Source organism: Mustelus asterias, chromosome 28 (genome assembly GCF_964213995.1).
Source record: "Mustelus asterias chromosome 28, sMusAst1.hap1.1, whole genome shotgun sequence".
In the NCBI taxonomy this organism is placed as follows: domain Eukaryota; kingdom Metazoa; phylum Chordata; class Chondrichthyes; order Carcharhiniformes; family Triakidae; genus Mustelus; species Mustelus asterias.
The window spans coordinates 8,537,802-8,556,314 of record NC_135828.1 but is presented as its reverse complement, the minus strand read 5'-3'; the positions used below and the strand labels follow the sequence as shown (position 1 = coordinate 8,556,314).

Sequence of the window (18,513 nt, the reverse complement as noted above, 5' to 3'; positions counted from 1 at the left end):
TGCAGCTAGAATCATAGAATCCCTACAGCGCAGAAGGAGGCTGATGCACCATCAATCGAGCAAAGACTAGTTTGTACGCAAGAACAAATAGGCTTCTATTAGCAAAAGACTTGGAGCACACCCATGCCGATGAACTGGTCCAGACTGAGGCAGGGGGGTGGAGAGCAGTCACCTTTATACCTGGACCAGGGGGAGGGGAGTCTCGGGTAGGGCCGGCAGGGATGTGTCCAGGCATGTCACATATACAGGTAATAAGCTAACAGTGGTTTACCGCAGAGGCCATTCGGCCCATCGAGTCTGCACCGACCACAATCCCAGCCAGGCCCTATCTCCGTAACCCCATATATTTACCCTGCTAATCCCCCTGACGCTAAGGGGCAATTAAGCATGGCCAATCAACCTAACCCGCACAACTTTGGATTGCAGGAGGAAATCAGAGCACCCGGAGGAAACCCATGCAGACACACGTGGAGAATGTGCTAACTCCACACAGACGGTGACCCGAGGCCGGAATTGAACCTGGGACACTGGAGTTGTGAGGCAGCAGTGCTAACCACTGTGCCGCTCTCCCAAGAAACAGGGCAGTCCTATGCCAGTTAAGGATGGATGGCAGGAGGTAGATCCAGGGGGGAGGGGGGTGGCTGCTGCCAATGCAGGTCAGGGATTGAGAGGACGGACAGGTAAATATTTTAAAAATTAAAATTCAGAAGTAGACATGCTCCACCCAGGATGGCCTGCGGGGGCAATGTGAGCCTGCCCTCATAGAAAACAGCCAACGTAAAAATGGTTCAATGCTGTTTTTATGGACGGCACGGTGGCACAGTGGTTAGCGCTGCTGCCTCAAAGCGCCAGGGACTCTGGTTCGATTCCCGGCTTGGGTCACTGTGTGGAATCTGCATGTTCTCCCCGTGTCTGCGTGGGTTTCCTCCGGGTGCCCCGGTTTCCCCCCACAGTCCAAAGGTATGCAGGTTAGGTAGATTGGCCATGCTGAATTGGTGTCGGGGGATTAGTAGGATAAAAACGTGGGGTTATGGGGCCTGGGTGGGATTGTTGTCAGTGCAGGCTTGATGGGCCAAATGGCCTTTTTTTGCAATGTAGGGATTCTATGAGGTAGTGGATGGACAGGTTTTGTACTTCATTTCAATGGCCAGATGGGGGCACTGGAGGGCAGCTTGCGGTTAAAAAGAAAATCTACAACTGTTCCATTCACTCATGTGTCCCCTCTGATTAGCTCATTCTTTTCCTTTATGCGATTTACAAGATTTATGAGGACGTATGGCCAATAAGGGCCTCACGATGCCACAGTGGTTAGCACTGCTGCCTCACAGCACCAGGGACCCAGGTTCGATTCCGGCCTTGGCTCACTGCCTGTGTGGAGTTTGCACATTCTCCCCATGTCAGCGTGGGTTTCCTCCGGGCGCTCCGGTTTCCTCCCACAGTCCAAAGCTGTGCGAGTTAGATGGATTGCCATGTTAAATTGCCCCTTAGTGTCCCAAGGTGTATATGGATTAGCAGGGTAACTGCATGAGGTTACGGGGAAAGGGTGGAAGGGAGGGTCTGGTTAAGATGCTCTGTAGAGTGTCAGTGCAGACTCGATGTAGGGATTCTGTGATCCTATGAAAGATCTGATGGGCCAAGATTATTTTCTTTGGAACAGCAGAGGCTGAAGGAAGATTTAATTCGTCGAATCATAGAATCTCTCCGGTGCAGAAGGAAGTCATTCGGCCCATCGAGTCTGCACCGACTCTCTGATAGTGAATCTTACCCAGGCCTGGAACGCCACGTATTTACCCTAGTAATCCACCTAACCTACGCATCCTGGGACACTGAGGGGCAATTTAGCATGACCAATCCACCTAACCCGCACATCTTTAGACTGTGGGAGGAAACCGGAGCACCTGGAGGAAACCCAGGCAGACACGGGGAGAACGTGCAAACTCCACACAAACAGTGACCCGAGGCCTGAATTGAACCCCGGTCCCCGGCGCTGTGAGGCAGCAGCGCTAACCACTGTGCCGCCATATTGCACAAGTGTATGAAACTATAAAGGACTGAGATAGAGTGGATAGGAAGGACCAGTTTCCCTTGGCAGCAAGGTGAATAGTTCGGAGACACAGATGTAAAATAATTTGCCAAAAGATGAGCGGGGTGTTGAGGAATCTTCTTTTCAATCAGCAGGTGGTGGGAGTCTGGAACTCACTGTCTGAAAGATTGGTGGAGGTAAAAACACTCATTGTATCAAAAGCAAATGTTGGGATGTGCACTGGCCATCCTGTAACTCATGATGTGGAATGCCTTGTTTATGAGCAGACATCCTCATTGGGGCGGCACGGTAGCACAGTGGTTAGCACTGCTGCTTCACAGCTCCAGGGACCTGGGTTCGATTCCCGGCTTGGGTCACTGTCTGTGTGGAGTTTGCACATTCTCCTCGTGTCTGCATGGGTTTCCTCCGGGTGCTCCGGTTTCCTCCCACAGTCCAAAGACGTGCGGGTTAGGTTGATTGACCATGCTAAAAGAAATTGCCCCTCAGTGTCCTGAGATGTGTAGGTTAGAGGGATTAGCGGGTAAATATGTTGGGATATGGGGGTAGGGCCTGGGTGGGATTGTGGTCAGTGCAGACTCGATGGGCCGAATGGCCTCTTTCTGTACTGTAGTGATTCTGTGATCCACTCCATCTGACGAAGGAGCAGCGCTCCGAAAGCTAATGGCATTTGCTACCAAATGAACCTGTTGGACTTTAACCTGGTGTTGTTAAAACTCTTACTGCATCCTGTAACTCACAGGGCTGTGGACCAAGTGCTGGGAGATGGGAACAGTCTGGATTGTTCTTTTGCAGCTGGCAGTAAAATGATGGGCTGAAAGGTCTCTTTCTCTGCAGTAAATTTTCAATTCTTCGAAATCAATCCATTCCCTCACTTGTCTTACTTGTTCTTTATTGAATTCTTCAATAAAATGTCAGCCCTGTTTACACTCTTTATAAATAATCTTATTCTCTGTGTAACAGGATCGTCCTTCCTGTATTTTCCTACAGTTTCAAGTTGTTTTTCCCACTGTGAGCTCAGAACTTTTTACACAACGTAACCGTAGATTTTCCATCGCTTAACATTGACCAGAAACTGAACTGGACCCAGCCATATAAATATTGTGACTACAAGAGCAGGATAGTGGCTAAGAATTCTGCAGCGAATAACTCACCTCCTGGCTCCCCAAAGCCACAAGGCACAAATCATAGAAATCATAGAAACCCTACAGCATAGAAAAGAGGCCATTCGGCCCATCGAGTCTGCACCGACCACAATCCCACCCAGGCCCTAACCCATATGCCTACATATTTACTCACTAATCCTAAGGGCAATTTTAGCATGGCCAATCAACCTAACCCGCACATCTTTGGACTGTGGGAGGAAACCGGAGCACCCGGAGGAAACCCACGCAGACACGAGGAGAATGTGCAAACTCCACACAGACCCAAGCCGGGAATCGAACCCAGGTCCCTGGAGCTGTGAAGCAGCAGTGCTAACTACTGTGCCACCGTGCCGCACAAGTCAGGGCTAGTATTCTAGAGGCCCAGGCTAATGCTCTGAGGACACGAGTTCAAATCAGTTAATTTCATTGAAACGTATAAGATTCTGACAGAGCTGGGGAGACCGGAAGCAGGGATGTTGTTCCGTCTGGCTGGGGAGCTCTAGAACAAGGGGTCACGGTCTCACGATACAGAGTAGGCCATTTAGGATTGAACAAAGAACAAAGAAAATTACAGCACAGGAACAGGCCCTTTGGCCCTCCAAGCCTGCACCTACCATGCTGCCCGACTGAACTAAAACCCCCTACCCTTCCGGGGACCATATCCCTCTATTCCCATCCTATTCATGTATGTGTCAAGATGCCCCTTAAAACTCACGATCGTATCTGCTTCCACTACCTCCCCCGGCAACGACTTCCAGGCACCCACCACCCTCTGTGAAAAAACCTTGCCTCGTACATCTCCTTTAAACCTTGCCCCTCGCACCTTAAACCTATGCCCCCTAGTAGTTGACTCTTCCACCCTGGGAAAAAGCTTCTGACTATCCACTCTGTCCATGCCCCTCATAATCTTGTAGACTTCTATCAGGTCGCCCCTCAACCTCCGTCGCTCCAGTGAGAACAAACCAAGTTTCTCCAACCTCTCCTCATAGCTAATGCCCTCCATGCCAGGCAACACCCTGGTAAATCTTTTCTGTACCCTCTCCAAAACCTCCACATCCTTCTGGTAGTGTGGCGACCAGAATTGAACACTATATTCCAAAACTGAGAGTGGTGAACTTGTGGAATTCTCTACCGCCTTAGGCTGTGGGGGCCAAGTCACTGAATGTATTGAAGGAAGGAATAGATAGATTTCTCAACATTAAAGATGTTGAGGGGTATGAGGAGAGAGCGCGAGTATGGCATTGAAGTCGTGGATCAGCCATGATCACATTTGATAGCAGAGCAGACTCGATGGGCCGATAGATTTGATCTTATTTTGTATGTTTAACAAAATCTGCAATTGAAAACTAGTCTCAGTAATGGTGGAAATATCATAGATCATTGTAAGGAAACCCCATCTGGTTCACTAATGCCCTTCAGGGAAGGAAACCTTACCTTGCCTAGCTTCCAGATTGATCATAATGTAGTTGACTTAACCGCCCTCTGAAATGGCAACACATTCTGGCTTTGCCAGGGACACTTGCATCCTGTGAAAGAATAAGTGTTTAAAAACTGGTGTTGGAATGTCTTGTTGAAGTTGTACAAGACATTGGTAAGGCCACACTTGGAATACTGTGTACAGTTCTGGTCACCCTATTATAGAAAGGATATTATTAAACTAGAAAGAGTGCAGAAAAGATTTACTTGGATGCTACCGGGACTGGATGGATTGAGTTATAAGGAGAGGCTGGATAGACTGGGACTTTTTTTTTCTGGAGCGTAAGAGGCTGAGGGGTGATCTTATAGAGGTCTATAATATAATGAGGGGCATAGATCAGCTAGATAGTCAATATCTTTTCCCAAAGGTAGGGGAGTCTACAACTAGAGGGCATAGGTTTAAGGTGAAAGGGGAGAGATACAAAAGTGTCCAGAGGGGCAATTTTTTCACACAGAGGGTGGTGAGTGTCTGGAACAAGCTGCCAGAGGTAGTAGTAGAGGCGGGTACAATTTTGACTTTTAAAAAGCATTTAGACAGTTACATGGGTACGATGGGTATATAGAGGGATATGGGCCAAATGCGGGCAATTGGGATTAGCTTAGGGGTTTTGAAAAAGAAAGGGTGGCATGGACAAGTTGGGCCGAAGGGCCTGTTTCCATGATGTAGACCTCAATGACTCTAACTGGGAGCCACATAGCTCTCCAGCATGAGAAACGGAGGAGGTTGTGGGGGATTGATGACAATATGCAGTCTCTTGAATTTTGATGTGGAGGTGCCAGCGTTGGACTGGGGTGGGGCACAGTAAGAAGTCCCACAACACCAGGTTAAAGTCCAACAGGTTTATTTGGAATCACGAGCTTTCGGAGCGCTGCTCCTTCATCAGATGAGTAGAGGTTAGTTCACAAACACGGCGTATATAGGCAAAGACACAATTGCAAGATAATTACAGATTGGAATGTGAAGAATGGTTGGAATGCGAGTCTTTTCAGGTAATCAAGTCTTTACAGGTACAAACAGTGTGAGTGGAGAGAGGGATAATCACAGGTTAAAGAGGTGTGAACTGTCTCAAGCCAGAGCTGGCAGTTCACATCTCTTTAACCTGTGATCCCTCTCTCCACTCGCACTGTCTGTACCTGTAAAGACTTGATTACCTGTAAAGACTCACGTAGCAACCATTATCTCGCAATTGTGTCTTTGCCTACATATACCGTGTTTGTGAACCTACCTCTCCATTCACCTGATGAAGGAGCAACGCTCCGAAAGCTCGTGATTCCAAATAAACCTGTTGGATTTTAACCTGGTGTTGTGAGACTTTTTTTAAATTCATTCGTGGGCATCGCTGGCTGTCCAGCTTTTATTGTCCATCCCTTACTCTTGAATTTTGGGATAGGCCAGATCTCTCTGGTGCTATACATTCTAGTCATCCTGTTTAAGGCTGTTTTCATTTTCTTTCTGCAGATGGTATACACACACTTACTTGTGCACTGATGCTGCTTAATACAGATCTTCATGGACATGTAAGTACCAACATGGAATGATGGACCAAGGGAGACTGACTGTACAATATCACGCATGGGACAAATGTTGCATTGCAAACCTGCTTTATTTTACACCCCTGTATTCCGGCTTACATTCCTTTCCTCTTCCTGATCTTGCGACACCCTGGGGAGGATTTTTCTCCCGTTTGCGGTGGCAGGAGGTGGCACGCACTCGCTGGCAGCGGGATCTTACAGTCCCGCCGTTGTCAACGGGTTCGCACCCCCGTCACTGGGAAACCCGTGGCTGAGGTACGTCACTGGTGGGACCGTAAGGTCCCACTGGCGCGATCGGGAGAAAGATTTCAGCACCTGAGTGAGATGTCCTGCTATAGAAACATAGAAATATAGAAACTAGAAGCAGGAGGAGGCCATTCGGCCCTTCAAGCCTGCTCCGCCATTCATTTTGATCACGGCTGATCATCAAATTCAATATCCTGATCCCCCCCCTTCCCCCCCATATCCCTTGACCCCTTTAGTCCCAAGAGCTATACTAATTTCTTCTTGAAGTCAGACTACTTTTTGGCCTCAACTACTTTCTGTGGGAGTGAATTCCACACATTCACCACCCTCTGGGTGAAGAAATTTCTCCTCACCTCAGTTCTAAAAGGTTTATCCCTTATCCTCAAACTATGACCCCTAGTTCTGGACTCCCCCACCATTGGGAATATTCTTTCTGAATCCACCCTGTCTAATTCTGTTAGAATTTTATAAGTTTCTATGAGATCCCCTCTCACTCCTCTAAACTCCAGTGAATATAATCCTAACCGACTTAGTCTCTCCTCATATGACAGACCTGCCACCCCAGGAATCAGCTGGTAAACCTTCGCTGTACTCCCTCTGTAGCAAGGACATCCTTCCTCAGATAAGGAGACCAAAACTGCACACAATGCTCCAGGTGTGGCCTCACCAACACTCTATACAATTGCAGCAAAATATCCCTATCCCTATACTCAAATCCTCTCGCAATGAAGGCCAACATACCATTTGCCTTCTTTACTGCCTGCAATAATAATAGTGCCTATACCATTGACTTGCTGCTACTGAGGTGTCTCATTAAGTAGACAATTTATTTTATAAATGGGAGTGCCAGAAAAAAAGAAGTGTAAACATTAAAAAAAGCAATTCAGACTTTAATGCGGGGACTGGATTACATCTGTGCAGTAGTGATTCTCTACTCAACGAGTCTGCAGATGCTGGAGGACAAATGGAGTCTTTAAGATGGTGATTGATCAGTCTTTGGTAGGTGGGGTGGGGGGTCTGGTTTTTAAGGAATCATAAGAACTACGAGCAGGAGTTGGGAATTCAGCTCCTCGAGTTTGTTCCACCATTTAATATGATCATGGCTGATCTCATCTTGCCCTCAACTCCACCTACCTGCTCATTCACCATAATCCTACAAATGCTTACTAATTAAAAATTTGTACATCTCTTCCTTAAATTTACTCAAAGTCCCAGCATCCACCAGACTCTGGGTTGTGAATTCCACAGACTCATGACCCTTTGAGAGAAATAATTTCTCCTCATCTCTGCTTTAAATCTTCTATCCCTTATCCTAAAACTATGACCCTCTTGTCCTAGATTGCCCCACAAGGGGAAACATCCTCTCCACGTCCATAATGTCAATCCCACTTATTATCTTGTACACCTCAATCAGATCTCCTCTCATTCTCCTAAACTCAAGGGTGTATAGGCCTATGATGCCTAATCTCTCTTCACAAGACAAATCCCTCATCTCTGGAATCAATCTAATGAACCTCCTCTGAACTGCCTCCAATGCAACTAAATCCCTCCTCAAGTAAGGGGACCAAAACTGTCCACAATATTCCAAGAGTGGTCTTGCTAATGCTTTGCACAGTATCAGCCGCACAGTTGCAGGAAAAGACGAGGTTTAATAGGCAGGCTGGTCTGGTGGCGTCTAAAGCTAAAGATCATAAATATAAGCTATTTGTTAATAAATCCAAGAGGAATTTCAGAAGAAACTTTTTTACCCAGAAAGGGCGAGTAATATAAATGCCATGAGATGGAGATGCCGGCGTTGGACTGGGGTGGGGCACAATAAGAAGTCTCACAGCATCAGGTTAAATTCCAACAGGGTTATTTGGAATCACGAGCTTTCGGAGCGCTGCTCCTTCATCAGGTGAGTGAGAGACCCAGGAAACGCATGAGGGAGGAAGAATATGCTGATAGATTTAAATGTGTGGAAGGAAGTCTTTGTGGTGCAGAGAATGTTGTGTGATTTCAATAAGGAATTAGTTATTGCTCTTGGGGCTAAAGGGATCCAAAGATATGGCGGGGGGGGGGGGGGGGGGGTGCATGGGAGATGAAGACCATAAGACATAGGAGCAGAATTAGGCCACTCGGCCCATTGAGTCTGCTTCGCCATTCAATCATGACTGATTTTTTTCTCATCCCCATTCTCCTGCCTTTTCCCCATAACCCCTGTTCCCCTTATTGATCAAGAACCTATCTACCTCTGTCTTAAAGACTCTCAATGACCTGGCCTCCACGGCCTTCTGCGGAAAAGAGTTCCACTGATTCACCACTCTCTGGCTGAAGAAATTCCTCCTCATCTCTGTTTTAAAGGATCGTCCCTTTAGCCTGAGGTTGTGCCCTCTGGTTCTAGTTTTTCCTACTAGTGGAAACATCCTCTCCACGTCCACTCTATCCAGGCCTCTCAGTATCCTTTAAGTTTCAATAAGATCCCCCCTCACCCTTCTAAACTCCAATGAGTACAGACCCAGAGTCCTCAACCGACAAGCTCTTCTTTCCGGGTGGGATCAGAATATTTGAATTTGATGATCACCCATGATCGTGATGAATGGCAGAGCAGGCTCGAAGGGCGGAATGGCCTCCTCCTGCTCCTATTTTCTATGTTTCTAACAGCACAGTAATAGGGATTCAGAATTATAATGACTCCACAGGAGCTAGGTTTGACTTCATCTAACTGAGCAGTGAGTTCGCTGGTGACTTTGCAACCAATGGCAACCGAATGCTCTCCACTTCAGTCGATGGCGTCAGAACAAAGACTCATCATTGCTGATACAAGGTGTTGATTATACTGTTCAGTCAGAGTTGGCTGGGAACAGGAGGAGGCCATTCAATTCGTCAAGCCTCTTCCGCCATTCAATTAGACCACGGCTGATTTCTGTCTTAACTTCGTCCGTCTGCCCAGCCTTGCAGAACAAAAACCGATCCGTCTCCGTTACGGCATTTTCATTTGACAGCCCCCCCCACCCCCCCTCCCCTCCCCAGCCTCACCCGCGTCTCGGGGAGCGAGTTCCAGGTTTCCATGTGAACGTACCAATTAGGAGCAGAAGTCAGTCCACTCGACCCCTCAAACCAGTCAATAAGGATCATGGCTGATCTGATTGAAACCTCAACCCCACATTCCCGCCCACCCCCCCATAACCTTTCACCCCCCCCTCGTAAATCCAGAATCTATCCAGCCCTACCTTTAAAAAATATTCAAAGAATCTGCTTCCGCTGCCTCTTGAGGAAGAGAATTCTAGAGATTCACAATGCTCTGGGGAAAAAAAGGTTTCCATTCCCCTATGTGTGAAGAAGTGACTTTGATTTGATTTTGATTTGATTTAGAACATAGAACATAGAACATTACAGCGCAGTACAGGCCCTTCGGCCCTCGATGTTGCGCCGACCAGTGGTACCAATCTAAAGCCCCTCTAATCTACACTATTCCAATATCATCCATATGTTTATCCAATAACCACTTGAACGCTCTCAACGTTGACGAGTCCACCACTGCTGCAGGCAGGGCATTCCACGCCCTTACTACTCTCTGAGTAAAGAACCGACCTTTAACATCTGTCCTATATCTCTCACCCCTCAATTTAAAGCTATGTCCCCTCGTGCTAGCCAACACCATCCGAGGAAAAAGGCTCTCACTATCCACCCTATCTAATCCTCTGATCATCTTGTATGCCTCTATTAAGTCACAAGTCTATTTATTGTTGTCAGATGTATTAGTATACAGTGAAAAGTATTGTTTCTTGCGCGCTGTACAGACAAAGCATACCGTTCACAGAGAAGGAAAGGAGAGGGTGCAGAATGTAGCGTTACAGTCTTAGAGAATGAAGTTTTAGAAGCATAGAACGAGAATAAACGATAGAATTAGAAGGTATGCTGGGCACAGCTCGCAAGAAGCCACCTCGCTCCAAACAGACAGGCTCTAATTTTATAATGATTCCCTCGTGGTCTCGACTTCCCCACCATCAGAGGAAATCGTGTCTCTCCACCTGCCCTCTCAACTCTTTTATTCATCTTAAAACGCTTCAATTAGATCACCTCTTGATCTTCAACACTTGAGGGAATACAGGCCTAATCAAAGGGTTCACTGTTCTGTTGACATTTTATCATTTCATTATGAACACACATATCCTTTCAGGAGAAATGCTTAGGGGGGTGAACTTAAAAGGGGAGGTGAGTGACTGCTCTTTATCAAGGTAACATTTCACCGAGTGTGGCATCAAACAGCCCCAGCAAAATTGAAGTCAATGGGGGGAATCAGGGGAAAAACACTCCACTGGCTGGATCATAGCTAGCACAAAGAAAGATGGTTGTGATTCATAAAATCATAGAATTCTACAGTGCAGAAGGAGGCCATTTGGCCCATCAAGCCCGCACCGACCACAATCCCACCCAGGCCCTGCTCCCATATCCTATACATTTACCCGCTAATCCCTCCAGCCTACACATCTTGGGACACTAAGGGACAATTTTAGCATGGCCAATCAACCTAACCCGCACATCTTTGGATTGTTGGAGGTCAATTAACTCAGTCCCAGGACATCACTGCGGAGTTCCTCAGGGTTAGTGTCCTCGGCCCAACCATCTTTAACTACTTCATCAATGACCTTCCTTCCATCAGAAGGTTAGAATCGGGAACGGTTGCTGATGATTGCACAACATTCGGCACCATTTGAAACTCCACAGAAGCTGAAGGATCGATTCCAATGCACAGCAAGACCTGGACAATGTCCAGGTGCGGGCTGACAAGTGGCAGGTAACAATCACACCATATAAGTGCCAGGCAATGACCATCTCCAACAGGGGAGAATCTAACCATTGCCCCTTGACATTGAAAGGCATTACCATTGCTAAATCCCCCACTATCAACATCCTGGGGGTTACTATTGATCAGAAATTAAACTGGACCAGCCATATAAATACTGCGGCTATAACACTTCTGGGGCAAATAACTCACCTACCTGACTTCCCAAAGCCTGTCCATCATCTTCAAGGCGCTAGTCAGGAGTGTGGTGGAATCCTCTCCACTTGCCTGGATAAATGTGGCTCCAATAGCATTTGAGAAACTTGACACATTCCAAGACAAAGCAGCCCTATCCACCAACTTCTATATTCCCTCCCTCCACCCCGACGCACAGTGGCAGCAGCGTGTACCATCTACAAGATGCACTGCAGCGACTCACCAAGGCTCCTTTGGCAGCACTTTCCAAACCCATGACCTCTAACTCGTGGAGGGACAAGAGCAGCAGACACACCACCACCTGCAGGTTCCCCAGAGTTTCACACGGTGGCAGTTTCGCATGGTGGCACAGTGGGTTAGCACTGCTGCCTCACAGTGCCAAGGACCCGGGTTCAATTCCAGCCTCGGGTCACTATCTGTGCAGAGTCTGTACATTCTCCCCGTGTCTGCGTGGGTTTCCTCTGGGTGCTCCAGTTTCCTCCGAAAGATGTGCTGGTTAGGTGCATTCGCCGTGCTAAATTCTCCCTCAATGTACCTGAGCAGGAACCGGAGTAAATTGACCCTTAGTGTCAGTGGGACTAGCCAGGGTAAATGCATGGGGTTATGGGGATAGGGCCTGGGTGGGATTGTGGTCGGGTGGAAACTCGATGGGCTGAATGGCCTCCTTCTGCACTGTAGGGATTCTATTCTATAACTATATCACCATTCCTTCGCTGTCACTGAGTCAAAATCCTGGAACACCCTACCTAACAGCACTGTGGGTGTACCTACACCAGATGAACTTCAGCAGTTCAAGAAGGCGACTCACCACCATCTAGGGGTGGGCAATAAATGCTGGCCTCGCCAGCGACCCCCACAAGAATAAATAAATATATTGTGTGGAACATAAAGACTGGGACAGACCATTTGGACTGAATGATCTGTTTTCTTCTGACCACAGAATATTGGCAAGAGGATGTCTTGTTCTGATTTCATCGGGAACTTGGAAGGACTGAATGAGGGGAAAGATTACCCAAAGGAGCTGCTGAAGGTACGATTGCCGAGGAGAATAATTAGCACTGTATTGGCACTGGTCCTGACCGCACAGAGGACCTCTGTAACTTCTGGAATTTTGTTCTTGATCAAATCCTTCCAAGCCCTTTTTATAACAAAAACAGTTCTGATTACTTGTCAACAGTATGAGAGTCAGAGGTTAATGGTATTGAGTGGAGTATTACTGCTGATCTAATGTGTTGTCCTCGAGTCCTGGGAATATGTTATTAGATTGATCTTACTTAATGACCCAACTGTCTTTTCATTATGGGACTGTGCGCTGATGGAAATTTAGCTTCATGCTGAAACTGACCAAGGTTGATGGCATGGAAACTGATCGAAGTTGTCAATTTTCTCGCTGTTGATGCAGACAGCCTGGCATGGTTGGCCCTTTGATATCCAGTCCTGAGGTGGAGATGCCGGCGTTGGACTGGGGTGGGGCACAGTAAGAAGTCCCACAACACCAGGCTAAAGTCCAACAGGTTTATTTGGAATCACGAGCTTTCGGGGCGTTGCTCCTTCATCAGGTGAATGAAGAGGTAGGTTTCACAAACGTAGCATATATAGACAAAGACACAATTGCGAGATAATTGCAGATTGTCCTGGGTTTGCAAAATCCTACTGACTGTCCTGGCTTGAGAGAATTCACACCTCTTTAACCTGTGATTATCCCTCTCTCCACTCACACTGTACCTGTAAAGACTTGATTACCTGTAAGGACTCGCATTCCAACCATTCTTCACATTCCAATCTGTAATTATCTTGTAATTGTGTCTTTGTCTATATATATATGCCGTGTTTGTGAACCTACCTCTCCACTCACCTGATGAAGGAGCAGCGCTCCGAAAGCTCGTGATTCCAAATAAACCTGTTGGACTTTAACCTGGTGTTGTGAGACTTCTTACTGTGTCCAGGTCCTATTTGTGTCAGTTTGGTCTCTCTTTCTAGATTTTGTTCTTGTTTATGCTTAAAGGGACCCTCTCATGATTCTGCAGTTTCCAAACTGTTATAGGAACTCGTGGTGAGCGAATAATTTTATTTCGCCCTCGAATAGAATATTGGAGGTGAAATGAAGGGAGTTGATAGGGTAAAGGCAGATGTCCACTTGTTTTATTCTTTCATGGGATGTGAGTGTTGCAGACAAGGCTGGCGGCGTCTTTTTATCCATCCTTAATGACCCTTGAGAAAGTCAATGGTGAACTGCCTTCTTGAACAGCCGGTCCGGTACAACTGAGCAGCTGCTAAAATATTTCAGGGGGGGCAGTTAATAGACAACCACATTGCAGTGAGTCTGGAGTCACATGTATGCCAGACCGGATAAGGATCACAGGATCATGGCATTCATAGAATCCCTACAGTGCAGAAGAGGCCATTCGGCCCATCAAGTCTGCACCGACTCTCCAACAGAGTAACCCAGTTTATTCCCCCCCACCCTATCCCCATCACCCCACATGTTTACCCTGGCTAATCCATCTAACCCATCCAAAGTCTAACATCTTTGGACTGTGCTAACCACTGTGCCACACCATGTTGCTCTTGACTTTAAGATTTTTGAAGAGGACAACACTTGGAAGCATTGTGAACAGTGAGGAGGATATGCACAAGTTCAAAATGACGTAGACAATTAATAACTCCATGGAGGCGAAGGTTTCTTTATTTACAAGAGAATACCACACAACAGAGCTCTCTCTCGGTTGCTTCCTGCTTCAGCAGGCAGAGAGACTGACACACCTGCTTTAAATAGGGAGCATGAGGCTTCCTGATTGGACCATCAATTAGGACTCATCAGGGACATTTTTTTGTGTCCAACCAAATAAACGAAATCAACTTAACTCAGGGACAACTCAAAAAGGGGCAGCTCCCTAAAACGAGGGGAACCGCCCGAAACAAAAGACAAAGCGGAAAGGAAACTTAAAACATCAAATTAAAATGTGATTAAAGGAGTCAATAATACAGGACTCATCAGGGAGTTCATACTCTAGCAGGCCAACCTCATTACCCTGACTGAAGTCATCACAGACAAGTTGGTGGAATGGGCAGACGGGTGACGGAGGAAGCTTAATGCAGAGAGACGTGAAGTGATTCATTTTGGTTGGAAGAACATGGAGAGACAATAAAAAACTAAGCCATTGAAGCTGGCAGGATAGGTTGAGCGAGCAGTTAATAAAGCATAAGACATCCTCAGTTTTATTCATAGGGCAGAGAGTACAAGAGCAAGGAGCTCATGTTAAACACTAGTTCAGCCTCAACTGGAAAATTACATCCAGTTCAGTTTAAAGTTTATTTATTAGTCTCACAGGTGGGCTTACATTAACACTGCAATGAAGTTACTGTGAAAATCCCCGCCACACTCTGGCCCCTGTTCGGGTACACTGAGGGAGAATTTAGCACGGCCAATTCACCTAATCACCATGTCTTTTGGAACTGTGGGAGGAAACCCACGCAGACACAGGGAGAACGTGCAGATTCCGCACAAACCCAAGCCGGGTCCCTGGCGCTGTGAGGCAGCAGTGTTAACCACTGTGCCACCATGCTATTCCCACACAAAGGGTGGAGAGCATGCGATTTTAAATAATTGGCGATATGAGAGAAAGCATTTTCTTGCAGTGAGTGGTTATGGTCTGGAATGCGCTGCTTGAGAGGATGTTGGAGGCAGATTCAGTTGAAGCGTTCAAAAGGGAATGCGCCAGTTGGGCAGGATTTTCCACACAACCTGCTGCGTGTTTTGCAGTGGTGAAGACAGCCCCGCCATTGGCCGGTGGCAGGATCCTCTGGTTCCGCCGTCGTCAACGGGGTTTCCCGTTGAAGGAACTCCTTTGCCACCAGTAAACTCACGGCGGGATGCCCCATTGGCAGGACCAGAAGATCCCGCTAGCATGATCCAGCTGTTATCCCAAAAGGAAGAATGTCCAGTGTTATGGGAAGAAAGTGGGAGAATGGCTCTAAGTGACTTGGTCATTCGGAGAGCCGGTGCAGGCAGGATGGACCGAATGGCCTCCTTCTGCACTGTAACAATTCTATGATTTTGCGATCATTGATTGTTGTAAAAACCCATCTGGTTCACTCATGTCCTTTAGGGAAGGAAATCTGTCACCCTTACGCGGCCTGGCCTACATGTGACTCCAGACCCACAGCATCATGGTGGACTCTTAACTGCCCCCTGAAATGGCCGAGCGAGCCATTCGGTTCAAAGGAAATTGGGGATGGGCAATAATTGCTGACCCAGCCAACAACAAAGAATAAATAAAATCCTACTTCATGCAATCAACTCAGAACAAATGAGAATACCCTTTCTGGCTCCTGATTTTGAGATTAAGTATGTTAAGAATTTAAGACATGGCATACAGTAAACGTAGCGTGTTTGGGGAGGACAGGTGACTTTAGACTTTTCCAATAGCTTTCTTCACCTCAAGTCTTGAGTCTGTTGTGAACTAATTGATGGAGGTTGATTCAGATTATTCAGCAGATCAGCTATCATTGTAGGTTGGGTCAGGATGGTAAAGGGTGAAGTAGGTAAACCTTCATCTTTCCTCATCCAAAGTCTCCTGTGTTAGAATATTTGTGTGTTTGTGTTCTCTAACAAAGGGTGATGTTCACGGGGGTGCCACAGTGTCCTAGAGGACTTGCAACACACTCTTTTGAACAGTGGAAAGAATGATCTAATTGACTCTGTGTTTGAGGAGCCGGGACAGGTGGCACAGAGTGACGAGGCAATGCCACGCTGTGTTGGAGTTATCTTAATTAAAGTTAACTCTCTCAACTCCAGACAAGAGGAACAGGTTTCTCAATCGATTGCAATGGCACAGTCCTGCGATGTGCTGCTGTCCTGAAAGTGGTCTTCTTCACTTTAAGTAAAAGTAAAGTTTATTTATTAGTGTCACATGTAGGCTTGCATTAACACTGCAATGAAGTTACTGTGAAAATCCCCTAGTCGCCACACTCTGGCGCCAGTTCGGGTACACTGAGGGAGAATTTAGCAGGGCCAATGCACCTAACCAGCACGTCTTTCGGACTTGGGAGGAAACCAGAGCACCCGGAGAAAACCCATGCAGACCCAAGAAGAAAAACGTTAAAGTTTATTTAGTCACAAGTAGGCTTACATTAACACTGCAATTAAGTTACTGTGAAATTCCCCCAGTCGCCACAGTCCAGCGCCTGTTCGGGTCAATGCACCTAACCAGCGCATCTTTCAGACTGTGGGAGGAAACTGGAGCACCCGGAGGAAACCCATGCAGAACGTGGGGAGAATGTGCAGACTCCGCACAGTGACCCAAGCCGGGAATCGAACCCGGGTCCCTGGCGCTGTGAGGCAGCAGTGCTAACCACTGTGCCACTGTTGCTGGCAAACAGTTGGCAGCGATGCTGAAACTGCACTGCTGGGGCAGCTGGGTTGCTGAACTGAGACTCTGAGGCTTCCAGCCCTCTCCAGGCCCTGGGCAGGTGATCCTGGCTGGCATTCTGGTGCAGTACTGAAGGAGTGCTGAGTTCAGATAAGACACAAGATCCATCTATCTGTTCAGGTTGATGCAATGCAATGCTTCCAAGAAGAATTTATTGTCCTTGTGTCTTGGCCAAAAATCTTTCTTCAAAGTTGCGACCAGTACATTTGTCTTATTTGTTATTGGTGGGATCCTGCCAAGTTTGCCTACTTAACAATAGTGATTATCATAGAATCATAGAATTTACAGTGCAGAAGGAGGCCATTTGGCCCATCGAGCCTGCACTGACAACAATCCCACACAGGTCCAATCCCACCCAGGTCCAATCCCCGTAACCCCACATATTTACCCTGCTAGTCCCCCTGACACTAAGCGACAATTTACTATGGCCAATTAACCTAACCCGTACATCTTCGGAGTGTGGGAGGAAACCGGAGCACCCGGAGGAAATCCACAGAGACTCCAAAAAGAAAGCAAATTCTATAGGGGTGATCTTGAGCCTGCGTTCATCGTCCACGGGAATGGTGATGGGGGCTCAGGATTCGGCAAAACCTTGCAAGTCGCGGATCTCGCCAGCGAGATTGCAACGTCCGATTTTTGCCACCCCTTTGCCGGTGATGTAATCAGATTCACGCCCAAAGCAGGTGTAAAGCTGATTTAAATACATTTTGTTGGATTTAAACATAATTCACATGCCCCCCACCCCCGCCACTCGCCATATATTGACCCCACCCGTTGTATATGGGATTCCAACAGGTTCACCCAGACGTGAACCTATCATGGGGATCCACCCCCTGGGGGCATAGAGGTGAGCATAGCGCCTTGGGAGAGGGACATGGTCAGGCAGTGGCTGGGCACTGTCCCCCCCCAGCACTGCTCATTGTACAAATTGGCACCATGCTAACCGGACAGTACCAACCTGGCAGCGCTAACTGTGCCAAAGGGCAGTGCCAGGGACGGACCTCAGTGAGAGCCTCATGGGCAGTTGGGGGGAGGGGGGGGGGGGGGGTGGAGGCTGGATTCATTTGTATGTGGTGATGGCTGTGACTGGATCTGGGAGCTGGGGATGCCTGTAAAGGCTGCGTGGGTGGGTGGAGGGAGAGGGCGGGGGGGCGTCAGGGGGAAGTGGTCCAATGTTTAGGGGGAGGGGTGGGGCGGGGTGCCAGCACTAACTGTTGGGGAGTGAGGGGGAAAGGTGTGGCTCTGACTTTGATCGAGGGGTGGGGTGAATTCGGCTTCAGTCAGTGAGCGCCTGAGACCTCCATAGTGGGCTAGATTAGATTTGATTTATTATTGTCACATATATTAACATACAGTGAAAAGTATTGTTTCTTGCATGCTATACAGACAAAGCATACCGTTCGTAGAGAAGGAAGGGAGAGAGTGCAGAATGTAGTGTTACAGTCATAGCTAGGGTGTAGAGAAGGATCAGTTTAATATTTGATTTGATTTTGGTTTATTGTCACATGTATTAGTATACAGCGAAAATTATTGTTTCTTGCACGCTATACAGACGAAGCATACCGTTCGTGGAGAAGGAAAGGAGGGTGCAGAATGTAGTGTTACAGTCACAGCTAGGATGTAGAGAAAGATCAACTTAATGCAAGGCAGGTCCAT

General features: G+C 47.3%; 1 protein-coding gene across 1 annotated transcript in view; it reads left to right on the top strand.

The window, feature by feature from the left end:
• LOC144480207 (PH and SEC7 domain-containing protein 1-like) overlaps window positions 1–18,513 on the top strand; it is a 137,097-nt gene that overhangs the window by 63,218 nt on the left and 55,366 nt on the right. The window contains exons 8-9 of the mRNA XM_078199391.1: window positions 6,122–6,180; window positions 12,366–12,455. Coding sequence (XP_078055517.1) covers window positions 6,122–6,180; window positions 12,366–12,455 — 149 coding nt within the window. The remainder of the gene's footprint in view (window positions 1–6,121; window positions 6,181–12,365; window positions 12,456–18,513) is intronic.